Source organism: Strongylocentrotus purpuratus, unplaced genomic scaffold (genome assembly GCF_000002235.5).
Source record: "Strongylocentrotus purpuratus isolate Spur 01 unplaced genomic scaffold, Spur_5.0 spur5_scaffold_18, whole genome shotgun sequence".
NCBI classification, from domain to species: Eukaryota; Metazoa; Echinodermata; class Echinoidea; order Camarodonta; family Strongylocentrotidae; genus Strongylocentrotus; species Strongylocentrotus purpuratus.
The window spans coordinates 10889659-10901653 of NW_022145603.1; the positions used below are offsets into that span (position 1 = coordinate 10889659).

Consider the following 11995-nt stretch of genomic DNA (forward strand, 5'->3'; position numbering starts at 1 on the left):
ACAACAGCTCCTTTTTAAACAACTTTCTTTAAACAACCCAGTTGGTGTAAACAACCCCCACTGAACAACAGCTCCTTTTTAAACAACTTTCTTTAAACAACCCAGTTGGTGTAAACAACCCCCACTGAACAACAGCTCCATTTTAAACAACCGTCTTTAAACAACACCAGTTGTTTAAATTGTGATTTTAAACAAGTTGTTCAAATGTTGATCAACTAAGTGTTTAACTCGAGATGCTTAACATTTTAAACAACTTTCAGATCAGGTCACCCGTTAATCAAGAGTTGTTTAAACTTTTAAACAACTTGTTCACAAAATTTTTAACTGTGTACTTTTAAAAAAGGCGATCATTTACTTAATAAGTTATCTCTTCATAAACACAATAAAAACGGTCGCAAAGGCTTTCGAGAAAAAAAATAAACTTAAGGTATTTTAAATGGCCTTTTCTATAATCATTTAAAATGTGGGAACATTAAAACAAAACCACAGTATTCGATGGGACATATGTGATAAGGTTTTATAAATTTCCCGCGAATTTGATTTTTGAGGTTAGTTGCAATCGTATTACGTCATCAAAGTATTATACAATATACAGTGATTCTCTAGAAAGCGTCATCGTCAACTAATTCAGAATTTTGCGAATTGACGAGCACATTTTTGCTGTAGGCCTATTTAGCTTACACAATTTGGAATTTTATAGTTACTGTAGAAGAAATAGTTTTTTTTAAATTAAAAAAAAACCCAAAATGTGATGTTGTCCAAACACACCTTTTTGGGAGCTGTAGCTGATTCTAAATCTCTGCGAAAGACAAAGGCCACCTATTTACGTTTTAAAAAAATGATTGCGAAATTCAGTTTGATTGTCTTCATCGTAAGTCCTCCACAAAATGAATGGAAGCGTAGGAGTCCTGTCGAGGGCCATAACCCCTGCCGTTTTCCTCATAAATGTGATAAAACTTTAAAAACCTGGTCGCATCCTCGTAACCGTCCGCAAAATACGTCTCGAGATACGCCTTCGGAGGCGGGTAGAGGCCGTCACCGATGCGATACATCTGCAGCGCGCTAATGTCGAACCGTTGCCCTGTCGTGTCGACCCAGCCGCACGCGATCTTGTCGCGCATGTTCAGACGGTTCTTCGGACTCGGTGAGATCTTGATCAGACTTCCGGGTGGGAACTGGAAGGTCACATCGCCAGAGAGGTTCTCCTTCCGGGACAAAGTGACGTCCCCAAAGAACTGCATGTTTGAAATAGTAAATAAAGATCATATTAATGAACAATATCAGAGGCGTACGCAGGGGGGGGGGGGGGGGGGGGGTTTGGGGGTTCAAACCCCCCCCCCCTTTGGTATTTTTATGTGTGTAAACCCCCCCCCCCAAAAAAAAAAAAAAAAAAAAAACTAACCCCCCCCCCCCTGTTTTTTGTTTTGTTTTGTTTTTTGTTAAATTAAAAAAAAAAAAAAAAAAAAAAAAAAAAAAATTATGCCCACGGCTAACGTAAAGTGACCTTACCCCCCTCCCCCCCTCAACGAAAAAAATGTCAAATTTTCAAATTTCGAGACCAAAAAAAAAAAAAAAAAGTGTCCGCTTACCCCCCCCCCCCCCCCCCCCCCCCCCCCCCCCCCCCCCACTGAGCGACTTTTCGGTTGGCTGAGTCTTTGCGATTTTTTTTGGACTATCAAAAAAAGTGTCCCGCTTACCCCCCCCCCCCCCCCCCCCTACTGAGCGACTTTTCAAATTTTCGGGAGCAAAATATTTTGGGCCAGATTTTAACCCCCCCCCCCCCCCCCTTGAAAAAATCCTGCGTACGCCCCTGAACAATATATATATTTTGTTTAAATAATTCTTTCTAAATCAATTTTGTTTGTAAATAATAATGATCGCAAGGCTTAAAAAAATTCATCTCAGGCAATATAGCACTGTGCGTTACTTTGGAAATACATTACAATAACATCTTCTATGTGCAATACCGTATTGAAATTGCCCTCGAGCTAATTTTTCCTGTCACACTAACAGTATTTGTTACCGGGTAAATGCCCAAGGGCTTACTCCGTTCTATTGGGTCTTCGAGTCGGGTTTTCGGGTTATACGAACTTCCATGAAAACATCCCCCAATATTAATTCACGAAAGATCGATAAATGGAATGCAAATGATCTCTTTTATCCAAGATTGGCTAGTCTTTTTTAAATGTACATTATTTTGTGAAAATGGGCCTAAAATATTTCATCGTCGTCGTCGTCGTTTGGATCCAAAGAAGAGGTTGTATTACTCTTTATAAAGTGGACATGATCCACTCTTTTGAGCGTAGATTTCCACTCGATAATGAGGTTATTATCATTGTTAATATTATTATTATTACTATTATCATTACTAATATTGTTTTTGTTATTATTATTAAAAAGTTGATTTCCACTCCTGTGCATTTTGAGATTGAGAAAAATCAATCCTACCTTTCCATTGCATGAGGGCGGTGTCCACGTCGTGAACCAAGGGACAAAGACGCTGCCCAGGATAACCTACGTCACAATGATACCAATATAGATCAAAGAAAACGAACATCAACATTTTATTTAATATCAAAGTGTTATGATCAAGGGTTCCATAAGTTATTAATGTACTTCATGGTTGAGATGCTCAATGATTAATGAACTTTTCATTATTTTTTCATATTATGATCATTTCTCGCATTACAATCATCTTTATCATCATCATCATCATCATCATCATCATCAACATTATCGCCATCAACAACAAAATCCATCATCATTATCCTTATATTTCACAATTTACTTGTTAGTCCATTCTGATTAATAAGTATGTCTATTCCATAAGTTATTTCGGGGTGTCATATTTTCAAGCCTGAATTTGTTTACAACGGCAGTTAGTTTTCGGCAAATAATTTGACGAAATTTGATGAAAATATGTTAAATTGACAGGTTTTAAAGAAGGGAAGAGCTAAAAGAGGACAAGAGCTATAATAGGACAAAAGAGGGATAAAAGCTACGTAGAGATCTATGGGTACTGGAAGAGTCAGAATGGGTGAAAAAATGATGTTAGGCGATTTCAAGGAGATTAAGAGTTTTATAAAATAAAAAGATGAATTCTTCACCTCGATGAGCTCCTCTCGACTACCATAGCTTGAAATCTGAACCTCGGCACCCAAGCTCCAAGCCCGATCACCGACCTCGAATACTTTTGGTCCCTTCGACCTCACGCACGAGCTCGTCCCCTGATCGACGTCATGCACCGTCAGCGCGTCGTACTTATCAACCAATCGCAGTTCGGTAGCTTTGATGAATAATTTATGAGATGCTAATTGGTGCGCTGTCATTGGTAGGAGCCGGTCGAGGAGCACGCGGAGCCGACCAATGAAATCAAATCCCGGAGTGATGGCGCCATTTGGGAGGGGCGACATCTCGTCGACGATATCGTAGAGGCCATAGAGTAAATCCTAAGTAAGGAGACAATTTAATAAGTAAATAAAAGTTGAAAGTTGCGATGGATATTAGATCCAGTGAAAGTAAAATTTCTTAATATCTTTGCAATCATGTTGTTTTCTTTTATCCTTTTATGTATATTCTAAGATGATACGTATCTGCAAAAGTAAACAAATCCTCAATAATAACATGGTGTTCCTAGTCTTTATATCTCAAATTTATATAAGCCTACACCAGCCAATCAAATATATCAAATGAGCAATTCACTGTAAAATCATTTCCTTTATTAAAAAGCCTTACTTCGCTCGCAATAATCAGCGTTTAGAATCTAAACAAATGCAAAATATATCGATATAATAATATTGAGCAAGTCACGTTTTGTAAAATCAATTTCTGTAACTGAATGCACCCCCATTAACATACACACACAGTTCCCCAATACCAAAAGGCTTCCTAGAGAATCTCCATTTCTTAAAGTGGCGGACAGAGTTTTCTGGCGGGGGGGGGGGGGGGGCGCACAAGTCCGAACATTCTGTGACAAACCAAAAGATACACAAAAGAAGAAGAAAAAAAGGGGGAGAAGGGAAGAAAGAAAGAAAAAAGAATGAACGAAAAAACGGAGACGAAAAAAAAGGTTTTAAAAAGGGGGAAATCAGGTTCTCGGTGTGCCTTATTGCTTTTTAGCCGGAGGGGGGGGGGGGGGGGGAGGGTGCAATCAGTGTCGCCCACGGATCTGTTACACTGCTTTAAATTTACCGCTAATTTTTCAGGAGCCGTTGCTATGATAGCAGCGATGATGGCACTGGAGGATGAGCCGCCTATCGCCTGCATCTGGGAGAGGACTACGGTCCCGTGATCGAGGAGGCATTGCGCCACACCGAGGTTGCTCAGTCCGAAGAACGACGCCTCGGTGAACGACAGGTTGAAGGGAGGAGACACATGTGACGTCATAATGGGTTGGGTGTACCTGACAAGGAGATGTTGAGACAGGAAAACATTAACAACCAGTACATTAATTTATAAATATAATAACTATATACATTATGTATAAGAAGACGATAGCGAAAAATGTGACTGCTATCATGGCTATCTATATCATTTATTATCATTATCAATATTATTAATATTATTAACATTATTATTACTAGATAAGTATTATTATTAATATTATCATTCATTATTGTTATAATCATCACCATCATTATTAATTTTTAGGCTTTTAGAAGTAATAGTAGTAGCAGTATTTGAAGTTGTAGAAGTTGTTGTAGTCTTAGTATATTTAGTAGTAGTAGTAGTAGTAGTAGTAGTAGTCAGAAGTATGTGTATATTAGTATTAGAACAACAACATTATTTGGTGTTTACAAGGCGTACTATTACCTTGTAAGCCAATCATTAAAGTACTATCACAAAACAACATTTCCTTGCGAAAAGCATCACGCCGATAAAAACCCATTCAAAAGTATACGATTCCGATCAATAATATCGATCATGACTGTGATGATACACGGCTTTTAAAGTGTTGTTAAGTGCGATGACTCTTGTATTGAAATACGTGTATTGTCCTGAGTTTGAGGCTAGATATCCCCCGCAGAGTCTGAGTTACTGGTATTGTAATGTGATCCAGAGATCTCCCTGTGCAGATTTAAACCTACAATAAAATTATATCTTTACCGACTCTGGAAAATATTTTGATATAAAATCATCATGTTCCCCATCATATTTTTGCAGGTCTAAACATTGTGATTAATTCGGCGGCCTCCTGCGAATTAATTTCAATCCGACTGGCTAACTTAACATCCAATCATCCCAAACCGATGTTGAAAAAGTTTCATAAAGTGTAGAACCCCGCCTTAAAAGTTTGTTTACAAAATAATTATTAATCACTTATACACTTTCCAATGTCCCACTATAATTTTGTCACAGATTGTATGAATTTCCAAAAAAGGATGTCCTTACAATGTTTGCTTATTATTAACAACCCTTTCCTTTTCCTGTGTTTTGTAAAATATTTATTCTATTTTCTCTGGAACACAATAATAAAGAATATACATATATAAAAAAACAAACAATACAGAGACAAAATAATAATAGAAAATAAAGCATTAAGTAATGCCTGCGGACCAAAGAATAAAAACAAATTTTCTGTACCCTCTGCTCTCTTCTTTATAAATATGATCACTATTATCAAATCAAAATCTATTCCACATCAATATTTCTAATAAACTTGTTTTTAAATTTTGTATTCTTCTTGTCTAGCGACTTACCTCTAGCTTTCAAAACAGGCAGATAGGTAATAACGGACGAATCTTGCTCTGGACGAACGAAGTCCGACGCTCTCTCTCACTCCAAAAACCACAACAATTAGTGTCCCGAACAGTGAAGATAATTGTGGTTTAATGACCTCGTTAAAACATTATGCTCCATAAACATGTCGTGACATTTTGATGAACCATTATACTGCATGCGTGCATTAATTCCAGTAATGAAGCATGATTCAAACTCTAGTGTATCTCCGTCAATAACTTGACAAACTCTGAATAGAAACAATGTCTACCGGGAGTGTCTACCAGTATCACCGGCCTTTCTTACAATCGAAGTCTCCTCAAGGAGTTCTCCGAAAATATTATTGCCCCGTACGTGTTTAACGCGTACCTAGGTGATTTGAACACCCTGTTCGTGTATGCAAGCGAACCGGTGCTCGTAATTTGGAACCAGTTCGTTAATCTCAAATCGGCAAATAGAATATTTGTCTCTTCCTATTATTCCCAAGTCAAAAGGTAAACGATATCTGTGTGAATGGTTTCTTTCACCAGACGTATTTCTCCGGGCATTTTATGTGCTCATCTTTTGTACCCTGCCCTGTGTGCCCTCTGTCCTTTCGGTTTGCGATACCAATAATGTAGTCTCGAATATTCAGACAGTTTTGAGCTCAGTTGGGTGGTGTTTAGGATGAAGGTAGAAAAACGAAATTTAGGCCAATATTAATAGAGAAAATGCTGCACAACCAGGTAATCATTACCACAAGTTACTTTAATTTCATTGGTGATTATTTTCCCTTCCACGTGCCCTTTCTTTACATCATCAGTTCGCTAAACGCTTGTATTGTAGACTAAATTACCCCCCCCCCCCCCATGGGGGCGTATTTTTATATACGGAATTATCCATGAGCCCCGTGCTGAGTTGTTTTAGTTGGCTTTTACTTTGTATGTTGTGTCTTCTGACATGATATTTAGTCAGTAATTCATTCTTGTATTTAAAAAAAAGTTCTCAAGAAAGAGAGAGAGAGAAAAAAAAAAGTCATCAGTCCTCAGCTTCTTCCACTTGCATTGTCCTATTATTTTTTGTGAGGGGCCAGGGAGCACGTGCCTCTAGAACCCCCCCCCCCGATCAGCCACTGATTCTATTGATATCCTTTAAAGCCCCACTGCACTACTAATAGCTACTTGCGCCCTCTATAATATAGCAAACAATGCCTTATCGGTGCCTGTTGGTCCCCCATGATCCTCTTTTTCTTATGTTAATGCAATGATTTGATGAGATAACCACCGTCCTGAGTGATCTTGCAGGGAGGTCTAATTCCCCTGGCCAAACTGGCGCAGACGAGCTTTAAAACACATTCGAATACTAGCAATTTAGTTATATTTTATACCAAAAATCAATTATTAAAATAATTATTGTTATTTCCACTTGCTCCACCTGCAACAATAATTGTTTTCAAAATGGGTTTGTTTTTAACGACTACAATCCATTCGTTTGCAGGATGGGGGAAAAGTTGTACGTGCTTTCTCGCCTGAGAAACGCGTCGTGTAGCAATAGCAACCAGTATAGCTATAGGGGATTGACCCGGGCGGCTAGGGCATGCTAGGTCTACAAGTTGAGAGAAAGAGAGAGAGAGAAAGAGAGATAGAGAGAGAGAGAGAGAGAGAGAGAGAGAAAGAAACTAGGAGAGACAGAGAGAGAGAGAGAGAGAGAGAGAGAAAGAGAAAGAGAGAGAGAGAGAGAGAGAGAGAGAGGTAAAGAGAAAGAAAGTGAGGGAGAGAGAGCTAGCTGAGAGAGTTCTTGAGTCCATTGTGGTATAGTGGCTCATTCACTGGACTCCGAGTCCCTATCGAGAGTTTTAGGTTTCAAATATCTATAGATAAGTTTGTCCTATAAAGACAAGGATTTATTCCTTATAACCACATATGAATATTACGTGTGCGATATCCGATATTAAAAGCTACATAATGAACATGAAATGAACATAAATGAACATTAATGACTAAGTATTTTATCATTATTATTATTACTACTACAGTATTATTATCAGGTATTAGTATTATCAGGACTACACTCCTCCAAGAAAGATTACCGAGTCAGAGTCTTTTTTCAGGACTCCTCAAACCTCTCTCTCTCTCTCTCACACATGGTGCACCCGCAAACCTACTGTATACAGTATTATTGTTTTAAACGAATGAGGAAATGTATGAAAAAGTTGATTTGTTTAGCAACTGATGTTAATTAAGAATTATCCTTTTGTATATTCTATTTTTAATCTCTGAATGTGATGTTAATTCTCTATGATGTACATTGCATAATTATGATTATTATGTACCTCTGGTATTGAGGAAATAAAACATCTTATAAACAAATAAATTTAATACAAAAATAAACAAAACAAAAAAACAATATCAATATTAGTATATTTATCTTATATTTACAAAACGACAATGAGACCTTTTATAGGCCATCGAAACGGATCACTGCGGCGTCTTTATAGAAGAAAAATGCAAGCAGAAATCCTGAGTATCCTCCGCCCCCACCCCCCCCCCCCCCTTCCGACCCGAAAATAACTTAAATTACGATACAGTATTTCAAAATTAATTAAGACGCTGTCACAGCACTGATCGAAATACAAATCAATGTGTCACAGACTCGCAGTACAAGAAAGTGTTGGATTTTTCCGATTACATAACATTTTTCTAAAAGTCAGAATTTGGAGGGCTCCCTCAGGGGGGAAGTACTTATAGTTTAGACCATTCTTCCAAGCCGTATGATAAAGGTGTCTGACATAAATATTAGTACTGTATAAACGTATAGTCCAATCCTAAAGTGATATTATTTTATTGCAATACGAAGTCAAATTTCTTTGTTATGTGTTTGTTCAGGAATATGAGGGGGGAGGGGTTAAAAGGGGAGGAGAAGGAGGGGAATGGAACATTGACATTCAAATGAAGCAAATTGAAAAAGGATATCAAACTAAAAGCAAAATAAGACAAAACAGAAAGAAAACTTTGAAACAAAGGAAGAAACAAAATGAGGGGAAAGAGGTTGAAAAGCAAAAATTGAAAGGGAAAGGAATTATATTTACGCGAAAATGGGAGAAGAATACCAAATAGAGAAGGAACTAAGAGCCCATTTAGAAGAAAAACAAAAACACGAATATATATATTTCTTTACCACCCCTCAACCACCACTCATCTACGGTTGTAAGCCGTTAGCTCAAAAGGAGTAAACACTTTCGCAAATACAAGTGTGCAACTCGTTATTTGCCAACCCAACAAAGCGATACACGAATCCTAACAAAAGCTAAATCTATGCGTATTTTTGTTGAAAAGTTCTTATACCATTGTATTGTGTGTATGTGTTTGTAGTTTGCCGTGGGAATGAGAGCTGTTACTGGTATTCGTCTTTATCCTTTGTTTGGTGTTGTTATACTGTTAGCATTTTGTCTGAACGCCATCGGTCTTTAATAGGGAAGGAGTCGTAGATCGGTCACGTGACACTTAAAGGATAGTTTTAACAACTCCCCCTTTTTCCTTAATTTATTTTGGCTGTGTTGGTAGGGAGGAGGACGTTGAGCCAATTTCCCAGGAGTATCTTTTATTCTAAATAAGTTCATATTTTTAACATTTTGTAGGTATCTTATAATCAAATTATGGTGCTGCATGAGACACATGCCCCTCCCCATGTTTTCGAATGGCGAAAGATATTATTAAATGTCTTGCCAAATGGCATTTGAGCTGGGCTGGGACTGGAACCGCGAACCATAATAATCTACATTACATGAGTGACTAGACCACGACACCTCAAAGGTTAGTAACTCCATGCTCAAATCAATACAATCCCGGGATCTATGCAGGTATTTCGCTCAACTTGAAGAAACACCTTGTACACTTTGAGATAACCATCATTAATGCCCTTTAATCTGCACCGCTCCGTCAATCAAGCGTGTGATCGGACCCCCCCCCCCTCCACGCACACACGCATGCATTCAATCTCAGCACACGCACTCGATTTTAATCCTATCACGAAATAGCAGGTACGCACACACAAGAGAAATTAGGTATTGTGCAAACTCATGTGGAGATCATCTATCACACATTTCACCTGAAAGATCTTTAGGAAAATATCACATTTTGATCACTGTCTGGTTAATTCTGCCGTTTCGGAATACGTTCATTTTGCGCTCGTGTAGATGATACAGATCACACGTAAACGCAACTATACTTGACAAGCAGACGACCGGTGCGATATAAATTTTGAGAGAGCTGTCCGAGAGCGGCGTGTCGTTGCCTTGGAGATCTACGCGTTGGTATTGCTGAACAAGAGATCGTGCTCGCTCTTCGGCAGGTATTGTATTATTATAGTTTTACATTATGAATATGTCCTGACACCGAATTCTATATTCATATGGAGAGGAATTAGGCTAAACGTTATTATGGGAAAGTGGTATGCTTAATATTCGCCTTGTGCGGTATTGATCGTATACATTCAAGCTTGAAATATCTAGTCATGGAAATCAACTTAAGTTATGACATTTATTTTCATACATAACGATACAAAAAATAATCGGAACAGGCAGTAACTTTGCACAAGGGAATTCAGCCTTTACTAACTACTAGACGGAATGCAGAGATTTTAATTTGGACTTTTTACATTTTTAGATAACTACAGATTAGGGAATTGATGTGCGAATTGATAATGTCACTATGATTGTATAAGACATCCCCTATTTTATATGAAGAACAAAACTATAATTCTACGGTCAGCAAAATAACCTTTTTTTGAATTCTTTTAGATATAAGCTTTAATATGTGACATTCTCAAGCAACATAATAAGTCGGGACGAATATTGTTTCCACATACCTGGAAAATTACAAAACAAGGGTATGAATAATTTAGTTGCTAACTGTATTTATACAATGCTCTTGCGTGTATGTCTCGTGTGTACCCTCTCCTGTCTGGAGTTCAATGTCTGATGACTGGTGTTCTATTCATGCTGAACAAAGAACAAGCTTGCCAAGAGAATACCCTTGAGTACTCTATAATAGTCATTGTAGCATGCCTATTCGGTATCACCTGAGACAATAGCAATTTTACTTGACCACACTTTGAAATCAATGTAATGCCTATTGTCCAGAATAGCGCAGGTGAGATAAATATCGATTTATGGAAGGGTATACGACTATGAATTCGCCACAAGACAAGGTCACTTTCTACACAATCATGTCCAAAAAAAAGTTCTAACCTCCGAGAAGATGGTTATAATGATTGTAGAACCAAGAATCCCTTGTGTGCGGGGCGCAGAAGGGGCTTTTCTTCTCGCTGGAAGGACCTTGTTCTTGTTTATGGGAAAGAAGGTTGGGAATTATTACCTTCCACGTCTCGACAATCCAATCTATACTACTTCTACTACTACTACTACTTCTACTACTACTACTACTACTACCACTATAATACCACTACTATACTACTACTGCGGCTACTACTACTACTACTACTACTACTACTACTACTACTACTACAACTACTACTATACTACTACTGCTACTCACTACTACTACTCACTACTACTGCTACTACTACTACTACTACTACTACTACTACTACTACTACTACTACTACTACAACTACTACTACTACTACTACTACTACTCACTACTACTGCTACTACTACTACTACTACTACTACTACTACTACAACTACTACTATACTACTACTGCTACTCACTACTACTGCTACTACTACTACTACTACTACTACTACTACTACTACAACTACTACTATACTACTACTGCTACTCACTACTACTGCTACTACTACTACTACTACTACTACTACTACTACTACTATACTACTACTGCGGCTACTACTACTACTACTACTACTACTACTACTACTACTACTACTCACTACTACTGCTACTACTACTACTACTACTACTACTACTACTACTACTACTACCACTACTACTACTACTACTTCTACTGCTACTCACTACTACTGCTACTACTACTACTACTACTACTACTACTACTACATGTACTACCACTACTATTATACTATACTACTACTTTTCTACTACTACTACTACTACTACTTCTATATTGCAGATAGATTCAGACGTTGAGAATGGAAGGGCGTGGTCCCTATCGAATCAGCTTCTCTGGAAACTCGTTCCTGGGGGTGTACGATCTGGGGTGCGCAGTGTGTCTTCTAGATCACGGGAAGAGATTAATACAGAATGTGGAGTCTTACGGGGGCATCTCCTCCGGGGTCCTCACGGCAGCGCTCATG

General features: G+C 38.1%; 1 protein-coding gene across 1 annotated transcript; it reads right to left on the reverse strand.

Annotated features, from left to right (window-relative positions):
- Positions 1–836: 836 nt before the first annotated feature.
- On the reverse strand, positions 837–6317 carry LOC763218 (patatin-like phospholipase domain-containing protein 4). Its single transcript, XM_030989191.1, has 5 exons — positions 5700–6317; positions 4192–4402; positions 3108–3449; positions 2449–2514; positions 837–1235 (listed from the first exon to the last, which is right to left on the reverse strand). The coding sequence occupies exons 2-5, from the start codon at positions 4384–4386 to the stop codon at positions 867–869; spliced, it is 972 nt and encodes a 323-aa protein (XP_030845051.1). The 5' UTR covers positions 4387–4402; positions 5700–6317; the 3' UTR covers positions 837–866.
- Positions 6318–11995: the final 5678 nt, after the last annotated feature.